Source organism: Camelus dromedarius, chromosome 5, assembly GCF_036321535.1.
Source record: "Camelus dromedarius isolate mCamDro1 chromosome 5, mCamDro1.pat, whole genome shotgun sequence".
Classification (NCBI taxonomy): domain Eukaryota; kingdom Metazoa; phylum Chordata; class Mammalia; order Artiodactyla; family Camelidae; genus Camelus; species Camelus dromedarius.
The window spans coordinates 29,164,764-29,188,339 of record NC_087440.1 but is presented as its reverse complement, the minus strand read 5'-3'; the positions used below and the strand labels follow the sequence as shown (position 1 = coordinate 29,188,339).

Sequence of the window (23,576 nt, the reverse complement as noted above, 5' to 3'; positions counted from 1 at the left end):
TAAGAGCACAGTGCCATGGTTTAGGGTATGGATTATGGTGCCCCATAGCTACAGACACAAGTTCTAACCGTGACATTTGATCTATCTGAGATTCAATTTCTCCATAGGTAAAATGAATCTAATAAAAGTGTCCATCTTACAGAATTTTATAAAGTGAAAATGAGATCATGTGCTTAGTAAGTACATTGCCTAGCATGGAGGAATCAATAAATGTTTTCTATTAATACTGATTTTATTTAAAGTATATTTTCTTACTGGTGTTAATGCTCTTATAGCCAAAATTTTATTTGATATAGAGGTTCACGAAGGCACCATGATAATAATGTGTCATGAGCAAAACATGAATAATCTCAATCTGAGCCCCTGACTTCCAAGGTAAATTGTAGAAAAACAAAAACAAAACACACATATTGGGTGAAGCAAGGTGAAATACATTACAAAAGCCAGTTTTGGCTGAAAGATCTCCATTTGACGAGTGAAATAAGTAATTCAGCTAAGGAAAAGTTGCAAGTTAGTATGAGAGCATGAATGTCAAGTTGACAGAAATGATTTGGTTGAGAGAACACCTAGGTAAGTAGTCAAGAAAAATGTCTCAAAATTCTTGACAGGCAAACAAAATAATTGTCTGATAATGAAATAAGAAGGAAAACAACCCCATTTACTTCCATCTAAAACATTCATATTTTTCTCTTTAAGTAATTCTCGTGATCACCATGTTTTATGTTCTTTTTTTATCTAAAATAATGATTTCTCACTTCAAGAAGTGAAATCCATAGAAAAAGTAGCAGGATATATAGGAAATCTACTTTTATAGCACTGATTCTGACTTTTCATTATTTTCTATCCTAAGGTGAACTGAACATCAGATCTTCTGCCCAAGTCAATGGATGGACCAAATGATTCGGTGGTTTCTGAGTCTGTATTGCTGGGACTCTCTGGTTCTTGGGAAACCAAAGTTTTTCTCACACTGATATTCTCCTTGATCTACTTAGGGATCATCCTGGGAAATCTCTTCATTTTGTTTTTGGTAATTTTTGATTCTCACTTACATTCTCCTATGTACTTCCTGCTTGCCAACCTGTCACTCATTGATGTGGGCCTTTCCTCTACCACAGTGCCCAAGATGATTACAGACCTTTTAAATGGATACAAGATAATCTCTTTCCAAGGTTGTATGACACAAATATGCTTCATCCACATCATGGGAGGAGTGGAGATGGTGTTACTCATAGCCATGGCATTCGACAGATACACGGCAATCTGCAAGCCTCTTCACTACTTGAACATCATGAACCCCAAAATGTGTGTTTCATTTGTAATCACTGGCTGGGTAATTGGAGTGATCCATGCTATGTCTCAGTTTGCTTTCACTATAAATTTGCACTTTTGTGGTCCTAACAAAGTGGACAGCTTTTATTGTGATTTTCCCAGGATAATAAAACTTGCGTGCACAGATGGAGCCAAGTTTGAGTTTATTGTTGCTGCCAACAGTGGCTTCATGACTATGGGCACCTTCTTCCTGCTAATCCTTTCCTACATCTTCATTTTGGCCACTGTCTGGAAACGTTCTTCAGGAGACTTATCCAAGGCATTTGTCACTTTGTCAGCTCACATCACTGTGGTGGTTCTTTTTTCACTCCATGCATGTTTCTCTATGTATGGCCTTTTCCCACATCATCAGCTGATAAATATCTTTTCATTGTTGACTTTGTTACCACACCTGTCTTGAATCCTGCCATTTATACATTAAGAAACAGAGACATAAAGGTAGCTATAAAAAGGATGAGCAAAGGGGGACCTTACGTCAGATTTTGCTGACTGGATCTGAGTTTGAAGCTCTAAAACTATTCATCCACCTGCCTTTTCAACATCTATACCAAGCATCTGACTTTTAACATGGCCAGATCTGGACATGCTGTCTACCTTGTTGAACACATTTCTACTACTCTATAGAGCATTTACTCATTGCCTTAACTACCATGGGAAAAATGAATCTACCAAAATATTCATTATTTTAGGACACAGTATCACTTTTTAGTAAATAATATTTATGATTTAAAATGTGATCATCTTGACAACAGAAAGGATATAATGACATCTCTTCTGCTTCCCATGAGGTTTGCAAAGAAACTGCAAACTTGCTTTGTTGAATGTCAAGAATCATCACATCAAATATATATATAGAACTAGCAGCTCTATGTAGTTATTCAGGTTGTGTGACCTCAGAAAAAGGCCCAAAGACAAAACTTGATCGCAGGTAGTTTATCTGGAAGCTTACTTTTGGAAACATCATTAAGGGAGTAGAAAAGGGAGACACAGAAGTGAAGAATGTAGATAAATATAACTGAGGTGTAAGCTTACTATAGCCCTCAGGGGGGCTGTATAAATTCTGTGATTTAGGAATGTCCCAACTAAGGGAAAGGAAGCTGGAGTCCTTTTTTTCATTTTTAGAGGGTGCATTAACTCCTTGGCATGACTAGCCCTTCCCACACAGAAAACTATATGTGAGGAAGCCAGGGATAAGCTGTCAGATAGACTTTCAGGCGCTGGCAGTGGAGACCCATCTCCTTGTTTTGAAATTGTAAATTCCAAGGCATATTCTATCTTTTAAAGTAATTTAATCCCCACTTGACTTTACTTCATCCTGTCATAGATTCTCTGTTTTCAATTTCACAAAAGAAAGAGTCTAAACAGGAGGGACAAGCTATGGCAGCATTGTTGCTCCTAATTGATATTCTCTTCTGTTAAGCATTTTAAATCCCCCTCATCCTCAGGCAGTTCTTGTGCTGATCCACGTTGCTTGCCCAGTGAGTTCATTTATGAGACAGTCCGAGCTGCTGGTTAAAATGTCTTTGCCAGTCTGTTGTTGCTACAATTGCCCTTTTACAGTTATCGTCAGCCATGGAGCCACCAGGTGTGCTTAGGCTGATGCCTAATTTCAGAAATATTCTCCACTGCATCACCCATAAAAAACCAGCAACTCTGTCTTTACCCAATATGGGATAAAAATGGTGTAACTCATTCTTCTGAATGTTGTTCTTCTAATATGAAGAACCCTAAATGACAGAAAAGCAGCTGAAAAATTAGGTTTATTAGAATCCATACTGTGTCTCATCACATAAGCATTCTCTCCACTCCACCAGGTCCTAAAATTTTAGGATCAAAAAAAAAAATAGAAACTGCACAAGAAGTTTATTGAGATTCATAATAAGAGATATTACTATTTTTCTCTATCCCTCTGGTTTGTAGAATCATGTATTTATCTATAGGTGCCATAGCACCATCTAAAAGCTAGTCAAACATATATCTTAAAGCACAGGCCCCAACTCTGCAGTGTCATCTTCAACCTTGTGACTCAGTTGTAATTTTTATGGGCTATTCCAATGTTCTATAAGATCCCAGTGGTGCAATATATGATAAGATCAATTGATTCCCTAGTTATATGTGCTTTTGTGCATTTTCTTTGCTATAAAGTGGGTACTCTTGGCCTAAGGAAATATTATGCACGATTTCATGTTGGATATCAGACACCATGAACACTTGGATAGTGGTACTAGCCAAAGCACTGAAAGTAGGAAAGATAATCCACACTGAGAATATTTATCAATGCCATAAAGGACAAGTCTCTGTCTCCTCCAGTTTAGAAGGGGATCAATGTCAATAACTACTTTCAAGTGATTCATTTCCATCCTCAAAGGATGGTATCATTTCAAGAAGCTACCTGTGCTGTGGAAAGGCCAAACATTCTACAGCAGCAGGCGCTAGCAAAAGCTTTTGTAGAAGCCCACTCTGTAGATCCTATACAGAGCCTTCCTTTCTACCATGATGTCCTCTTCATTTTCATGGAACCACTGTGCAAGCATTAGGTTGGCTGAGGAGAGGTTAATAACCATTCATCCTTTCAATTACCTGGTTAAAGACTTTATACATAGGTAATGATTCTTTAAATTCTCATTACACAAATCAGTTGTGTGATTTCTATCACCTGGCTGAAATCTGGCTAACACATTCCACTCCAATAAAAAAGAAAAATAAATATTTAAGTGATTCTTCTAGTGAATTTGCCAAACATTTAAAGAGAAAAATAATTCTCTAGAAGCATATTAAAAGTTTTAAAAGACAGTTTATGTGGCTGAGATAAAATAAAGGGTCTGAGTGTCAAATCAAACACACAGGAAATCAGAGTCTTCACTCAGTTTCAAACTTTTCTACTAATTCCAAAGATATAGGTAACTGTAAGACACAGTGAAGCAGAAGTCTGAGACTGCCAACGTAATTACCCCAGGTTCTTTCTTGTTGCAATAGGATGCTCTCTGACCCAGACATAAAATGAGGTCTCCAATGATGCATGAAGGAGATCACTTACAAAAAGTTATGAAATCTGTTTTGGTCATGAAATCTCTCCCTTTTATATTCCAATAATTACAGATGAAACACTAGTATATTTCTGTGGTTGTGTCCCATAAAGCCTAAACTCCAAGTTTATTTACCAAGAGCAAACTAGATGACAAGACAGATCATGCTAATAACATTCCATTATCTATCTTCTAATAAATACCACTAGGAAGAGATCACTTAGTATATTTTTGTGAACATCTGATCAGGTAATTTCTTCCTGTTATTCCCATTCAGTCTCCCACCACCCACCATTCCATTTGTCTGTGTTTCCATCCCTCTCTCTCTCTCTCTCTTTTTCTCTCTCTCTCTCTTTTTCTCTCTCTCTCCATCTCCCTCTCTCTCCACCCTCTCCCAACCTCCCTCTTTCTTTTGATTACCATGAAACAGTAGGTGGGTTACAGATTAGTTATTAATCCTTTCCTTTCAATAAACAGAATATTTTTAAAGGCCAGTAACATTATAAGAAAGAAAAATTACACCCTAATTTTTGTATCACTTCAATATAGATACAAAAATCTAAAAAGCAATAACAAACTAAAATCAGTGATATAAAAGTAGGATGAAACACATGGGTAAGTTAGTTCTTTTTCCCAGAATGTAAGGTTGTTTTAAAGTTGGAAATCAATCCAAGTAATTCTTAATATACTATCATTCTCAAAGACCTATAAGTCTTTACAAGTTGAAAGACAATGTAGTAGGAATCAAAAACTGCATCTTTGGGAGAGTGACGTCAGCAAAATGGTAGAATAGGAAGTCCTGGCTCTTATTACCCCACAGAAACACTTATTTAACAATGATTTGCATGTTAAAATACCTCTATGATAAGTCCAGAATTCAGTTAACAAGTGGCAGTATATCAAATGAGCAAAACACTGAGAACAGCCTCACTGAATTTGGAAAGAAGAGCAATTTCTCTACCCGCACAAACACTTCTCCCAAGCCAGCACAGCTCAGTGCTTAGAAAGATTACATCAGCCCTAGACTTCTCCCATGGAAAAAGAGAGAGTGGAGCCGTTACAAGGACCATAGCCTTACAGTACACTGCCCGGGGGGCCAGATTCTATCTTGCCTCACACAGGCACTGATAGAACCAGCATAGTTCTGGTGGCTGAGGGTAACTAAAACCAAAGGAAATGGGCAGATGGCTTCCTATAGAAACAAATAAAGAGTAAAGAAAAATCAATCTAATTATAGGTTTTTTGAAAATATAAATGAAAATTTTAAAAACTTTTAGCTAGACTAAGAGAAAACAAGAGACTCAAATAAATAAAATTAGAAATGAAAGAGGAGACATTAAAATTGATAATACAGAAATTTAAAAATCTTAAGACTACCATGAGTAATTAAATGCCAACAAATTGGATAACCTAGAAACGTACAACCTACCAAGACAGAATCATAAACAAACAGAAAATCCAGAGTAATAATTAGTAAGGAGATTGAATCAGTAATCAAAACCTCCCAGCAAATTAAACCCATGACCAGATGGCTTTACTGGTGAATTCTACTAGACATTTGAAGAAGAATTAACATCAATCCTTCTGGAACTCTTCCACAAAATTAAAATGAAGGGAATACTTCTAAATTCATTTTATGAAACCAACACTAATATTTAGGAAGCTCATATCAAAATTGAACAAAGACTACATGAAAAGAAAACCACAGGCCAATATCTCTGATCAACATAGATGCAAAAATCCTCAACAAAATTACTATCAAATGGAATTCAATAGCACATTAAAATGATCATACACCATGATCAAGTGGAAGTGATCCCTGGGAATCAAGAACAGTTCATCATAAGCAAAAGCAAATTACTATTTTACAGATCATTAACAGAATAAAGAATAAAAATCATACGATCATCTCTATAGATGCAGAAAAGCATTTGAAAAAAACTAAACATAATTTCATGATAAAACCTCTCCTTTATTTACTTCAACACAATAAAGCCTATATATGAAAATCCCATAGCTAACACTGTAGTCAATGCTGAAAAGCTGAAATTTTTTTCCTCTAAGATCAGGAACAAGGCAAGGATACTCTCTCACACCATTTCGCTCAACACAGTACTGGAAGTCCTAGCCAAAAAAATTAGAAAAGAAAAAGAAATAAAGGAATCAGAATTGGAAAGGCAGAAGTAAAACTGTCACTATTTTCAGATACCATGACACTTTATGTAGAAAACACTAAAGATTCCACTAAAAAACTGATAAAACTAATAAATGAATTCAGTAAAGTATCAGGATACAAAATCAATATACAAGAATCTTTTGTGTTCTATACACTAATAACAAACAGAAAGAGAAACAAAGAAAACAATCCATGTACAATTGCATCAAAGAGAAGAAAATATCTAGAAATAAATCTAACCAAGGAGGTGAAAAATCTACATGCTGAAATCTATAAGACACTGATGAACCAAATTGAAAATGACACAATAAATGAAAGAATATTCTGTTTTCATGAACTGGAAGAATTAATACTATTAAAATATCCATAGTACTCAGAGCGTATTTGTATATTCAAAGTGATCCCTATCAAAATTCCAATGGAATTTTTTACAGAAATAGAACGAACAATTATAAAATTTGTATGGAATCACACACACACACACACACACAAAATAGCCAAAGTAATCTTGAGAAAGAACAAAGCTGGAGACATCACGCTCCCTGATTTCAAACCCTATTACAAAGCTATATTAACCAAAACAGTTATGGTATCGACAAAAAACAGACACATAGATCAATGGAATAAATTAGAGAGCCCAGAAATAAACCCAGTTAATTTATGACAAAGTAGCCAAGAATACTTAATGGGAAAAGGACAGTCTCTTCAATAAATAGTTTTGGGAAAATTGGATAACCACATGCAAAATAATGAAACTGGACCACTATCTTACATCATATTAAAAAGTTAATGTAAAATGGATTCAAGACTTACATGTTCAAAATTTGTAGATACTGACAGGCATATGCAGAAGAGATAAATAATATTATACTGTATAGCACAAGGAAATATATACAAGATCTGGTGGTAGCTCACAGCGAAAAAAAATGTGACAAGAATATATGTATGTTCATGTATAATTGAAAAATCATGCTCTACACTGGAATTTGACACAACACTGTAAAATGACTATAACTCAATAAAAAAAAAGTTAAAAAAAGACTTACATGTAAGACGGAAACTTTAAAACTTCTAGAAGAAAACTTAGGGAAGAAGTTCCGTAACTTTGGTCTTGGCAGTAATTTCCTGGATATGACACTGAAATTACAAGAATTAAAAGCAATAATCAGCAAGTGTTACTACATCAAACAAAAAAGCTTCAGCACAGCAAAGGAAATCATCAACAAAATGAAAAGGCAACCTACTGAATGGAAGAAAATATTTGCCAACCATATTCTAAACAGGGGTTAATAACTAACACAAATAAAGAACTCATACAACTTAACAGCAAAAAAAAAAAACTATCCAATTTAAAAATAGGCAGAAGATCAGAATAGGCATTTTTCCAAAGAAGGCATACAGATAGCCAACAAGTACCTAAAAAGATACTTGACATCACCAATTATCAGGAAAACACGAATCAAAATCACAATGAGACATCACCTCACACCTGCTGGAATGGACTATTATCAAAGAAATAAAAAATATCAAGTGTTAGTGAGGATTTAAAAATACAGAACCTTTGTTCACTGTTGATAGGAATGTAAATTGTTGCAGCCACTGTCAAAAACATGTATGTAGTTTTCTAAAAAAGTTAAAAATAAAACTGCAGTATGATCCAGCAATTCCACTGTTTACCTGAAGAATACAAAAAGACTATCTCAAAAAGATATGTTCACTGTGGCATTATTTACAATAGTCAAGATATGGACACAATTTGTGTCCACTGATGGAGGAATAAAGAAATTGTGATATACATATATATACATATATAATGAAGTATTATTCAGCCACACAAAAAAGTGAAATCTTACCATTTGTGACAACATGGATGGACCTTGAAGGTATTATATGCTAAGTTAAATAACTCAGACAAAAAAGGGTAAATATCATATTATCTAACTTATATATGGAATCTAAACAAACTCCTGAGATCATAAATATAGAGAACAGATTTTTTTGTTGCCAAAAGTGACAGTTGGGAGGGGTGGGCAAAAACGGGTGAAGGGAGTCTAAAAGAACTGACTTCCAGTTATAAAATAAATAAATTGTAGAGATGAAATGTGCAGCATGGTGACTATAGTAAATAACTGGATTACATATTTGAAAGTTACTGAGAGTAAATCTCAAAAGTTACCATCACAAGAAAAAAGTTTCTGTAACTATGTATAGTGACAGATGTTAACTAGGCTTCTTGTGATGTTCATTTCACAATATATCAAATATCAAATATCAAACCATTATTTTATACACTTGAAACTAATATAATGTTGCATGTCAATCATACCTCAATTTAAAAAAAGGATGTTGTTAAGAAAATGAATAGACAAGCACTGAACATATATACACACATATATACATGAAGAACTAATATATAGAACAGGTTATATACTTTAGAATATATAAATAGAACACATTTATCAAGAATATAGAAATATATAAGTAACTTAAAATAAAAAGGCAAACAACCCTTAGAAGACAAGCAGTTTCTTACAATGCTAAATATACTCTTATCACATATCCAACAATTGCATTGTTTGGTATTTACTGAAATGAACTGAAAATATATATTCAAAGAAAAGTCTGCACATGAATGCTTTTAGCAGCTTTATTCACAACTGCCAAAACTTGGAAGCAACCAAAATGTCCTTCAAAAGGTGAGTGGATAAATAAACTGTGGTACATGCAGACAACGGAATATTATTCAGCAATAAAAAGAGTAAGTTACCGAATAATGAAAAGATATGATAGAACTTTAAATGCATACTGCTAAGTGAAAGAAGCCAATCTGAAAAGGCTAGAAACTATATTCCAACTATATGACATTCTGGAAAGGCAAGACTATGGAGACAGTAAGATTAGTGGCTGCCAGAGGTGGATTAGGGGATAGGAATGAATAGGCTGAGTACAGAGGAATTTTAGGGAGTAAAACTATTCTGTATGATTATATAATGAACACATGTCATTATACCATTCTCAATACCTACAGACTATACAACACAAAGAGTGTACCATAATGTAAATTAGTTAATAATAATGTATTACTATGGGTCATCAATTGTAGCAAATACAACACACTAACACAAGACATTAACAATGCGAGGAACTTGTGGAGGGTGTGTGAAGGGGAATATGGGAACTCTATACTTTCTGCTCAATTTTTTTGTAAACCTAAAACTGCTCTAAAAAACAAAGTTTATAAATTTATAAAAATACCAAGTAAGATTTTCCCAGTCTCTTTTTGCACTATTTTGAAACTCCCCTAATTTGCTCAAATAACAATTCATTATTTCTCCAAATTCCAAATGTGATGAGCAGCTAAGGGTGTTGAGGGATAGTTTCCTTAAAGTTTATATTGGTGTCAAATAGTGGTTCGTATAACATGCAATAACCCAATGAACATCTCAAGTAAACCTAAAATTTTCTAATTTTGAGAAAAAAGAATACATTAGCGGAACAAAAAATTACTGATCAACATCACATTGAACTGCTCAGTTTCCCTGTAATTCTTCTCTGCAAATTGAGATAATTTACCCTGGGGAAAACAGAAGTGCACATGGAAGATGTTGTTTCCACTAGAAGAAATTATGGACAATATTCAGTCCTTCTAACTGACTTCCTTCCTAATGGTATGAACTATTTTTAACTCTCAGTATTCAGAGATGGTGGCAATTCAAAAAGGGCATTAACTTCCTGTGTGTCTCAATCTCTCGAAGCTGCTGCTGAGAGGTACCTGAACCTGAACAGGTACCTAGAAAATCTGTTATCTAAATCTGAACAACTGGTTACATTTTGTTCCCAAGTCTTCTTTCCTCTTTCTATCTCCAGGTTCCTTTTGCTCATGCTCTTCATCTGATTGATTTTCACTTGTATTGTTTTATATCTTCCTGGTCTCATTTTCATAATTTCAATTGTATTGTGAGGAGAATTCTCTTCAAAAAGCCCTTATCTTTATTAAATTGATCTGTGAAGGGAATTCATATTTTTCCACCCTTTTTCTCTCTGCCATTAGATTCATGGAAACAAAAAAATTATGTCTGGCTATTTCATTCCAACTGAACATAAACAGGCAAAGCAAGCTATCTCTATGTTTGGAAAGAATTGAGTGATTGAGTCTTAAAAATTATAATTACTAGGGAAGAAAACTTATCAGGTACTTATTATTTGCCAGGGCATGCTCTGATGTGTTTCATATATTAATTCATTAATCCTCACAGCAACATATAAGGTAAGTACTATTATCATCCTTATTTTACAGATGAGAAAATTGAGGGACAGAGAAGTGAAGCAACTCACCCAACGACACATAGCTCATAAATCAAGGAGATGGAGATTCAAATCCAGGTAGTCTGTCCCCAGAATCTGTGCTCTTCGTTACAACATTAAACTATTTATGAAACTGCTCTTATATCATTTTTTTCTATTTCCTCCACTAATTTCAAATCTTCCTTAGAAATTAGAAAATCCAAAAAACATTTTTTTAAATATAGAAATCAGAAAATCCATAAATATTACTTGTAAAATATAGGAAATAAGAGTTAATATTTAGGGAAAATATAAAATCATCTAAAATCCCACAAACTCGAGGCATTGCCGTGTAAAGTCTAAATATTTCCATATATGTATTTACTTTATATGTAGTGTTTTTTATTTTATAATCTTTTTAACTTCATTTCAAATCATGTATTTTTTTCAGGTTAGTTTATCTGAGCTTCTAATTTATTTCATGTGCATTGAAAAATATTATGAACAAAAATTCAAGCATATTTAGAAGTTCTCTTCCTTATTCATGTAGCAAATTACTTTTTATAGGGATTTCAATTGTGAAAACTGTACTGTTCCTTTGAATTACTGATTTTTTTCCAAGTACCTGGTAACGTTTTTCTGTTCAGCAATATTTCTATAGCATGCTTTATGTTAATACTCCCTGTCACTTGAGGGAAATTGCCAGATACTCTGTAGTGCCTATACACATTTTGTTTTAGGTAAAAAAGAAAGGGGAAAGTGTGCATTTTTCTAGTTTACTGTATTAGATTTCTGATCTAGTTGGACATGTTCGGTGTTGAGGTCACTCTGAGAGGGAAGGCTCATGACAGGGAAGTGGGCAGCTTCCAGATTCTCCCATCAGCATACAAGTCTCAGTGAACTCAATTCTCAAAGTCCTTTGGTGGAGATTTACTCCATATCCCCCACAGGGGCTTCTAGGCCCTCGATTTTGCTTAACATTCATTACCATATAAATGTTAGTGAAGACTATCATCTAATAATGCCTACACTGTGCCAGAAATTGTGCTAAGTATTGGGGTATACAAAGTCAGCTAAAAGTTCCTTTTCTCGGAAATCATAGTTGAGAATTAAGAATATACAAAAAAAATTATAGTATACTTTAATTATTATAAAGAATGCACAAGATATAACAATAGTTCATAGAGAGGAGCTATTTACTCTGCTTAGGGTCTTCAATAAATACTTCAGAGTGTCTGGCAGTTAATCTGTATCTTGAAGGATAAAAGGAAAAGGGAAGTAACATTTGTGCCAGGTAGTTTTACCCATATCCTCTCAAATCCTCATAACATCAGGAAAAATAAGTTATACTTCTCCTATTTTATGGACAAATAAATTTCATCATTTGATAGCCTGCTCTGGTTTATATAGCCCGTAAGTGGCAGAGTTGGAATGGCAACCAAAGTTTATCAGGCCTTAGAGCCAAAGACAGTTCCACCTTGTGATGACCAGGAATAACACAAATGAAAGTTCATGCAAAGGCACAGAAATGTGAAAAAATAGAGTAACATGTTCAGTTCACAAAGGGTCTTATGTAATATGCTATTAAGTTTTAAATGTTTTTAATGATAGAATCACAAATCCAAATAGGAGAGTAACAAAGTTATGTTCGATCTTTAGGTATAGACAGATCTGAAAACAGAGTATAGAAAGGACTAAACTTAGGTAAGAATGGAGGCAGGAACATCATTTGGAAGGCTTTCAGTCATTAAGATGAGAAAATATATACATCAGAAATAAGAACTGACAGTGGAAATGAAGAAGAGGAAAAAAACTGAGAAATATTCAGGAGGTGTAATTTTCCACCTGGGATGTGAGGTCAAAGAGGAGACAAGGGTACCACGTAGATCCCTGGGTTTGGGCATCGTTGTGAATGGTCATATTTCTCAGGTATTTAAAAGAAGATAAAATCTTTTAAGATTTCAGACTTGTGCATCTTAACTTTGAAGTGCTTAAGGGATGTCCATTTATGTTCTACAGTATAGCCTTAGATATACTGTGCTGGAATCTAAGGCTCGAGCTTAGTAAGTGGAGATTAGTTAAAACAATGAAGTATGTTTTGAATGAAAAAATAGTTTAGGATAGACTTCTGAGTCACATCAACAATCAAAGATAATCGGGGGGGGGATCTATGTGTCAGTAAAAGACACAAAAGAGTAAAGAGAAACAGAAAATTTAGGAGCTTTGCCACATAAATATTAGGAATGCATGCAGCTTCCAGTAACAATGCCTTATTTATAGTCTGCTAAACAAACAAGCTTTTATTTTTCTCACATGACAAGATGTCAGAAGGTAGACCTTTGCTGATGTCAGTTAAAGATTTTTTTGGACTGGGTTCTTTTTCTATCTGTTCATACTATCATCTTTAACATGTAGACTTCCAAAGCTCACAATTGGTTCACCTTTAGGCATCACATTAACATTGAATGCAGGAATAAAGGAGCCTTCTCCACATTAAACTTTGTATTTTAACCTGGGGAAGAAAATTTTCACAGAAGACATTATTCTGTATCTCATTAATCAATTCTAGGTTACGTGCCCCTCTTAAACCAATCCATGGCCAAGTGACAGTGGATTATCATGCTTCATCTGGGGGCAAGGAAAAGGACCTATCTTCTGCCAAAACTGAGAAATCTCTTCCAAATAACTAAATAGGTAGGTGTTCTGTTATCCAGAAAAGGGGATGGAAAGGACTTTGGGACAGGCAACATATGTAGCAGCCAATTTCAGAAGAGATTTCAAAAACAGTGGATGATCATGGGTAACAAATTTGAAGAATGAGTAAGATAAAGACTAAAAAGTGATTATTGTATGTGATACTTTTATATGTAGACGATTGTGTGCTGAATCCCTGGTGACCTCTGTAAAAGGATTTTCTGGAGGAAGCTAGTTTGCTTTGTCTTAGTCAATAAATGGAACGTATAAGTTAAAATAAACTTATCTGTGAAGTGTTTGAGAGAGAAATAGAAAATCAGAAGGAATTCTCCCCATGCTGTCCTTGACAGATTTTATTTTTGAAGGAGAGATTCTGTGTGTGAGAGATGAAGAGAAATGAAAAATTGGGGTGAGGGAAACAGGTTGATTGATGCTTCTAGATCTTTGGAGAGATCTAAAGCATACCTGGAGGTGCTGGCCTTGAAGAGCACTGAACAGTGTTTGGAGCACGCACTCTAAAGTCCTACAGCTCTTGATTCTAGTCCTGGCTTTGCCACTTTATTTTTCTGAGGCTCACTTTCTTCATTTGTGAAATAGGTATATTAAAACTGAACCTATCTTACAAAGTCATTAGGAGGTCTGAAAGAGATAATGTACTTAACACAATTCCCTGAGTGTAGAAGACACTTAAGTGGTATCTGTGATCATTATAGTCAATTACTAATTATTAATTATCATCATTACATTTACCAATATTTACACTCAGATATCCAATATTTTATTTTATTTTTAGTTTCTCATTAATCTACTTATTAAAAGTGCTCATGGACCAAAGATAATATCATGCCATGAACCAAGTATTTCAATTATTAACTCCTGTGCACCTGAGTTTCATAAAAATTTTAAAAGCCTATGTGATGGCCTATGTTCAAATACTTTTGTCCTGGTGATCTTTACAGGTTCAGTGAAGTAAGAGAATATCAATGGGCAAAGAAAGGTGCAGGTAAGAATGCACAGAATTAGTGTGAAAGTACCATTAACAGCAGGGTGACAGAGGAGATGACAAATATTTGGTGTGAGAACACTTACGGCAATGGTCAGAAAAATGATCCAGAAATTTAAAGAAAAATAAATTTAAAAGAGATTTAGCTATGGGATGAAAAGTAAAGTAATTCTTTTTGGCTCTATCTGCAAAACTTTACAGTCGCATTTTTCTTCCTCAGCTATCACCTATATACAATAAATTTATTGCTAACCATATTTCTTCCAAATGCTTCATTTTTCTCCTCTCAGTATCTAGTTTTATTAGCAAGATGAATAGAGAATCTATGTCTGTGCCAGTGATACTTATTCCTTTTAATATTTATCCTCAGGTCATTTGAAAAGCAGCTCTTCTGCCCCAGTCAATGGGTGAACTAAATGACTCCGTGGTCACTGAGTTTGTATTACTGGCCCTTTCTTGTTCTTGGGAAAAAAAACTTTTTCTCACTTTGATATGTTCGTTCCTGTATTTAGGGGTCATCTTGGGAAACCTTTTAATTTTGTTTTTGATAATATTTGATTCTCACTTACATTGTCCTATGTACTTCCTGCTAGCCAATCTGTCCCTCATTGACGTGGGTCTTTCCTCTACCACAGTCCCCCAGATAATCACAGACCTTTTAAACAAATACAAAGTAATCTCTTTCCAAAACTGTATGACACAGATATGCTTCATCCACATCGTGGGAGGAGTGGAGATGGTGTTACTCATAGCCATGGCATTTGACAGGTGCACGGCAATATGTAAGCCTCTTCACTACTTGAACATCATGAACCCCAAAATATGTGTTTCATTTGTAATCACTGGCTGGGTAATTGGGGTGATCCATGCCATGTCTCAGTTTTTATTTGTTATAAACTTGCCATTCTGTGGGCCTAACAAAGTGGACAGCTTTTATTGTGACTTTCCTAAGATCATAAAACTTGCATGCACAGATGGGGCCAAGCTGGAGTTTATTGTTACTGCCAACAGTGGCTTCATGAGCATGGGCACCTTCATCCTGCTAATCCTCTCCTATTCCTTCATTTTGGTCAGTGTCTGGAAACGTTCTTCAGGAGACTTATCCAAGGCATTTGTCACTTTGTCATCTCACATGACTGTGGTTTTTTTGTTTTTCACTCCATGCATGTTTCTCTATGTCTGGCCTTCTCCTCCACCGTCACTTGATAAAAATTTGTTCATTGTTGACTTTGCTATTACACCTGTCTTGAATCCTGCCATCTATACATTAAGGAACAAGGACATAAAGGTAGCAATAAAAAGATTGCAAAAAAAGATATCTTATTCCAGATTTTGTTGATCACATCTTTTTTTGAAGCTTTAAAATGGTACATTCAGCTGACCCATCTCTATGTAGGCACCTCAAATTTAACATATCCAGGAAAAACTCATCATTTGCCATCCTAAACCTGCTACTACTTTATCTGCAGAGTATAAGACCATTTACTATTACCAACATGGGAAATGTAAATACGTCACGCTAAGAATTGATATTCTTACAGAGAACAGCCATGGTCTGGCAAATAACATTTTAATTTTAAATTCTGGATTATATTTCAAATAAAAGGATATAATAACATTGTTTCTGTTATTCATAAAATTTAAAAATAACCTGTAAATTTGTTGTGATGAATATCAAGTATTATTACATTGAATGTTATTCATGTAGGCCCAATCGCTTTACTTATTATTTAAAGGAGACAAAAATCTGAATATAAGTAGTTTATTTGGAAAGGTTTCCTAGAAGACACTGGTTCAGAAGGGGCCAAGGAGGACAGATGCCAGGGAAGGGTATACTAATTTGTATCTTACTACTACAGAGAACTGGAGGGGCAATCTTGCTGTGACCCTGTAAGAAACTGTATAGATTCTATGACTTAACAGTGGTCCCACTTGAGAAGCGAGGAAGCTGTGTATTTCTGTATTGGTGTAACTCCGAGGCATTAACTCCGTGGAAGTTTTCAGGCTACTCCACATAGTGGGTTGAACACTTTTGATTTCCAAAAAAAAAGTCCTCAGGCAGAAGTCTCTGGAACTTATGGTATAGAACAATCTACGTTCTTGGGAATATTAAGTGCAGAGGGACACGTGTGAGACACCAAGAGCATCAGATACACTCCACATATTCCCATGTTTAGATGCATTCATGCTCCATGTAAGTTCACTCCATCATTCATTCTTTAAACATAGCAGTGTAAACAGTAAAAGTATTAATGGGCCCTGTCACTGTACATGTGCCAAGGATGATATTAATCATCTTTTTTATGTTTTTTATTTTTTATTGAAATATAGTTATTTATAATATTATATTAGACCTCTGCACACTTTTCAGGTATACAGCATAATGATATGGCATTTGTGCAGATTATACTCCATTATAGGTTATTACAAGTTAATGGCTATAATTCCTTGTGCTATACAGTACATCCTTCTTGCTTATGTATTTTACACATAGTAGTTTATATCTGATATCCATAATCCTCCTCCTCCACAACCCATTCTAGATCCCCCTCACATTTATCCAGCACTTCAGTTTTTTTAGATCACTTGCCCAGATCCATATCTTTCTCCCTGAGCAGCCTGAGTCCATGATTATCATGCTCCGTCTATTAATTTCTGCAATTGCCCATTCTAGTTATTGTCAGTCACTGTTGATGTAAGTGTAGCAGCAACTCTATTTCTTCATGGTAATGAAGATTAATTATCCCTTGCATGATAGAAACTTGTTTCTTTGATGATCTACAAATACAAGGAAATCAAAATGACCAGGGAACTACTCAAACTGTAGGTTTATTGGGATGCTTACTCTGTCCCAAGAAGCAGCATTCTCCCCACCCAGCAGAGGTCAAAGCTGTAGGTCCAGAAAATTCAAGTTGTCCAAAGAAGTGATGGCGAATGGGGCCACTCTCACCAGCTACCCTTGGTTTCCAAACATATACATCCTAGGACGCAATATCTTATAATGTCCATGGGCTCAAAGTATATGTCACATGTTAAAGCACAAAGTGTCATCCTCAAACTGGTACTAACTTGCACCTTTAAAGAGCTACTCCCATGTTCTATCAGCTGACAGCTTGTTTATCAAAGCACCAGTGGATCACTTGACTGTGTGCTCATTTGTACTTCGTTTGCTGTAAAGATATTCCTTTGTCCTAAGCAATGTTATGAAGGGCATTAGGAATTCTATGTGTTTTTGGATCATCTAATGGCCAAGGTACTGCTGTAAGAATGCTCAAAGCCATACTTGGAAGACACATTACCACAGAAAGAACAATTTGCTGTTCTTTCAGCATAGAAGAGATCGAATGTAAATAACTTGCCAACAAGTTACTAAATGCCACAATGGATGAAACCATGTCAAGCATCCATGTGTGACTCTGAAAGGTCAAACATTTAGCAATGGCTGTGGCTGTAGCTGCCTTAGTGAGATGAGACCATGCAGAAAGAACCCATAGAAAGACTTCATTCTCTCCCTTTATAATTATTTCATTCATAGGCCCATTATACAATAAAAAACTCTCAGAAAGACTTCACCTTTGCCATTTATAATTTCTTCATTCATGGGCCTTTGTGCTAGCACTGGAGTGCCTGATTCAGGTTATCAGCTCTGGGGTTTTTTGTTTGTTTGTTTTAAAAATAAGCCCTGCCCTGAGAGGAAACTAGTTAACCAGAACCTAACCTACTGAAGTATTATCTGAGCCTAACTGACCTGGGCAAGGATAATATCCAACTCCACAGCCCACTCTAGCCATTTTATCTTATCTAAGGGAGGAGAAAAAGACTGAGAAACACTGTGAAGACTGCAATCCAGAGACACAGGGTCACTGAAAGACAAAGACCAAACATAGGACAATAGAACACTTCCCCTTCGCCCATACCTCACCACCACTTTACCAAAAGCCTATTTACTGCAGTTTCTTTTACCCAGTGCATCATATCTACTACATCAAAGAAAAATTAGAAGGCATACCAAAGGCAAAAACCACAATTTTAAGAAGCAGAGAAAGCTTTAGAACTGGATGTGACAGGGATGTCAGAATTATTAGGCTGGGACTTTAAAAAACAATGATTAATATGCTAAGGGCTCTAATGGATAAAGGAGATAGTATGCAAGAACAGATGAGCATTATAAGCAGAGAGAGGGAAAGCCTAAGAATAAAAAAGAAATGATAGAGATTTAAAATACTGTAATAGAAATGAAGAATGCTTTTAATGGGTTTATCAGTAGACTGAACACAGAAGAGGAAAGAATCTCTGAGCTATATAATGTATCAATAGAATCCTCAAAAACCTAAAAGCAAAGAGAACAAAGAATGAAAGAAAAAACAGAACAGACCATCCAAGGACTGTGGGACAACTAAAAAAGGTATAACATACATGTAATGGGAATACCAGAAGAAGAGAGGAAGGAACAGAAGAAATGTTTCAAAAAGTAATGACTGAGAATTTCCTCAAAATTAATGTCAGACACTTAATTCCAGATCCAGGAAGCTCACAGAATACAAAGTAGGATGAACACCAAAAATCTGTTTCAATAGACCTGCCACAAAAGAAATCTTAAAAGAAGTTCTTTAGAGAAAAGAAAAATAATGTAGGTCAGAAACTCTGATCTACATAAACAAAAGAAGAGCATAGAAAAAGAAATGAGTGAAGATAAAATAAAAACTTTTATTTTCCTTATTCTTTATTGATCTAACAGATAAGTTTGTTTAAAATAATGATAGCAACAATGTAGTCAATTGAATATGTTTATGCTTGCTTATGTATGCTTACATATAAGTAAAATCAATGACAGCAATGATAGAAGGAGTGGGAGGAAGGAATTAGGATTTTTTGTTATTATAAAGTATTCACACTACCCATGAAGTGGTATAGTATTATTTGAAAGTAGACTTAGATTAGTTGTAAATGTATATTGCAAACTCTAGATTAACAACCAAAAAAAAAAGTAAAAATGTATAAATGATACACTAAGAAAGAAGAGCAAACAGAATCATAGAAGATGGTTGATTAAAACTACAGAAGGCAGAAAAAGGGTGGAAGATAAAAGTAAAAACAAAGAACAAGGGCAAAAAACAGAAAACCATAACAAATGTGATAGATATTAGTCCATTATGTAAACAATCACTTTGAAAGTTAATAGTCTAAATGTATCAATTAAAAGGCAGAGATTGTCAACGTGGATCAAAAACCACAATCCAACTATATGTTGCCTATAAGAAATCCACTTTAAATATTAAGACACATATTGATTAAAAGTAAATGGATGGAGAAAAATATACCACATTAACACATATCAAAGGAATGCAGGTGGGGAGGGTATAGCTCAGTGGTAGAGTGTGTGCTTAGCATACCTGAGGTCCTGGGTTCAATCCCCAGTACCTCCATTAAGTAAATAAATAAACCTAATTTCCTACTCGTCCCACAAAAAAAAAACACACACACACAACAAAGGAAAGAAGAAGTAGCTATATCAATTTCAGACAGAGCAGACTTCAAAGTAAGGAAAGTTATCAGGGATAAAGAAGGGCATTACATAATGATAAAGGGGTTCATTCCCCCAAGATTTCATAACAATTTTTTAAAAATGTGCAACTAAAAACAGCATCAAACTGCATGAGACAAAAACAGAAATGCAAGGAGAAACGGATGAATCTACTATTATAGTTGGAGACTTCAACTCCCCTCTCTTAGAAATGGACAGATCCAGCTGACAGAAAATCAGTAAGGATAGAAATGAACTCAACAACATCAAACAAGCGGATATAATTGACATCTGTAGACTACCTCATCCAACAACCATAGAATATGAAATTCTTCTTAAGCTTACATGGAGCTTCACCAAGACAGACCACAATTTGGGCCATAACACATAACCTGGCAAATTTTAAATAATAGAAATCTTACAGTGTCTGCTTTCAGACCATAAGGAATGAAACTAAAACTCAGTAACAGAACAATAACTGAAAAATCCCCAAGTACAAGGATATTTAAAAAAATACACTTCTAAATAACACATAGGTCAAAGAATAAATCTCAAGAGAAACTTTTAAAAATATTTTAAACAAAATGAAAATAAAAACACAACTTATCAAATTTTTATGAAATACAGTGAAAGTAGTGCTTAAGGGAAATTTATAGCATTAAATGATTATATTAGAAAGATCTAAAATCTAAGTTTCTACCTTAGGAAACTGAAAAAAGAGAAGCAAGTCAAACCTAACACAAGCAGAAGAAAAGAAATAATAAATATTAGAGCAGAAATCAATGAAATTGTAAACAGGAAATCAATAGAGAAAAATCAATGAAACCAAAAGCTGGCTCTTTAAGAGCCAGTCAATAAAATGAAGCCTCTTGCAAAGCTAAATAAGAAAAGGAGAGTACACAAATCACTAATATCAAAAATTTAAAACAGGATATCACTACAGATTCATGGATGTTAAAAGAATAATAAATATTCTTTATGCCCACAAATTTGATACCCTAGATAAAACGTACCAATTCCATGAAAGACACAATCTGTCAAACTCACACAAGAAGAAATAGATAATCTGAGTAGGCCTATATCTATTAAAAAAATTGAATCAATAATTAATAACCTCCCAAAACAAAAATCTCCAGGCTATATGATTCAACAATTCCACTTACAGGTCTTTATCCAGAGGAAAAATCACTAATTAGAAAAGATACATGCAACCCAGTGTTCACTGCAACATTATTTACAATAGCCAAGATATGGAAGCAACCCGAGTGCCCATCAACAGAGGAATGGATAAAGAAGATACATAATGGAATACTACACAGCCATTTGCAACATGGATGGACCTTGAGGGTATTATGCTAAGTTCAATAAGAAAGACAGAGAAGGACAAATACCTTATGATTTCACTCATACGTGGAATATAAAAAACAAATAAAAAATAAGTAAATGAACAAACCAAACAAAACATAAACCTAGATACAGAGAACAAAGTAGTGGTTATCAAAAGGGAAGAGTCAGTGGGGAGGACAAAATGGGTAAAAGGGATTAACTTTATGGTAACAGATGAAAACTAAAATTTTGGTGGCAATCACGTTGTGGGGTATACAAAATTAGAAATATAATTTGTACACATGAAACATGTGATGTTATAAACAACTGTTTCCTCAATTAAAAATTAGAATATATATTATTAAAATTTTTAAAACAAAGCTTTTTTTACAGTTTTATGGAAAAATAGTTGACATACATCACTAAGTGTACAGCAGGATGGTTTGATTTTCATATATTGTGAGATGACTACCACAATAGGTTTAGTTAATGTCCATCATCTCATACAGATACAATAAAAAGAAAAGAAAAATAGTTTTTCCTTGTGATGAGAACTCTCAGGATTTACTCTCTTGAAAACTTTTCTATATAACACACAGTTGTTAACTATAGTCATAATGTTATATGTTACATCCCTAATACTTATTGATCTTCTAACTGGAAGTTTGTGCCTTTTAACCACCTTCCTCCAATTCCTCCTCCTCCCACTCCTCCCACCTCTGGTAACTACAAAGCTGATCTCTTTTGTTATTAATTTGGTGTTTTCTTTTTTTTTTTTTTTTTCATTCCATGTATAAGTGAGATTATACAATAGTTGTCTTCTCTGACTTACTTCACTTATATAATTTCTTTAAGGTCCATCCATGTTGTTTAAAATGGTAAGATTTCCTTGTTTTTCATGACTGAATAATCCTCTATTATATATACTTACACTTTGGTACCCCCAGGGGATTGGTTCCAGGATTCTCCAATAGATAACAAAATTCAAGGACACTCAAGCCCCTTATACAAAACGCTGTATATAGTATTTGCATACAACTTTTGCACATCCTTCCATATACTTTAAATCTCCCAGATTTAGATCTTCTAGATTACTGATAAAAACTAATAGAATGTGTATGCTTTTGTAAATAGATGCCAGCATGTGGCAAACTGAAGTTTTGTTACATAGAACTTTCTGAAATTTTTTTCAATAATTTTGATCTGTGGTTGGTTAAATCATCAGATGTGGAACCGCAGATATGAAGGGACATCTGTATGTACCACAATTGCTTTATTCATTCATTCATCAGTGGACACTTAAGTTGTTTTCATATCTCGGCTATTATAAAAAATGCTGCTGTAAACTTGGAGGTGCAGATATCTTTTTGAACTATTGTTTTTGTGTCCTTTGATTGGTTGTATTTCCCAAAATGAAATTTATGGACTGTATGATAGTTGTAGTTTTAACTTTTTGAGGAAATTCCATGATGTTTTTCATAAGGGCTGTACCAATTTAAATTCCCACAAGCACTGCAGATGGGTTCACTTTTCCCCACATCAATGACAGAGCTTGTATTTCATGTCTTTTTGATGATAACCATTCTGACAGGCATGAGGTGATATCTTTGTTGTTTTGATTTGCATTTCCCTGATGATTAGTGATGTTGACCAACTTTTCACGTGCCTGTTGGCTGTCTGTATGTCAGTTAATAGGTAAAAATTGTTGAATGGGAATGAATCAAGAATGTTTATGGGAATAACCCCCTTCATAAAGCCTCTTGCTTGTTTCTGGGAAAAAATATTGATACATGGGGCTCATTCTCTCCCACTCCATGAATGAGAGCATCAGCAAGAACTGTGAGTGACTTCTCACCCTTCCCCACCTCAGAAACTCTATAATCAGCTCGTGGTTCTACATTTTCTCCTTTAAATGGTGCTTATTTCTCACCCACCCAGCACATTATCTCTCCCAATATACAGGCGATATTATACATCTTCTTTCTTTTCCAATTTCTCATCACCAAGTAACTCTTCTGATATTCTTTCTCTTGGGAAAATTAGCATGACTTGTAGAACCTGGTACCCAGGAGAAATTAATAAAAACCAGGGATCTGAGAAGTACCAATGGGTCACCAACACCTAGTGCTCTTAATTAACTGTATTCTCACCGGGAAGGGACTTATATATTTTTGTCCTGGAGATGATTACACTATAAAGAAGAAATCAAAATTA

General features: G+C 34.7%; 2 protein-coding genes across 2 annotated transcripts; both read left to right on the top strand.

Annotated features, from left to right (window-relative positions):
* Positions 1-874: 874 nt before the first annotated feature.
* Positions 875-1,818, top strand: LOC105090011 (olfactory receptor 4F21-like). Its single transcript, XM_010981205.3, is given in 2 exon segments — positions 875-1,625; positions 1,628-1,818. Coding segments are annotated over 2 exon segments (933 nt in total). The 5' UTR covers positions 875-883.
* Positions 1,819-14,915: 13,097 nt separating this feature from the next.
* LOC105090012 (olfactory receptor 4F15-like) lies at positions 14,916-15,851 on the top strand. The gene has a single exon (XM_010981206.1). It carries the CDS (start codon positions 14,916-14,918, stop codon positions 15,849-15,851), a length of 936 nt encoding a protein of 311 aa, XP_010979508.1.
* The last annotated feature ends 7,725 nt before the right edge of the window (positions 15,852-23,576 follow it).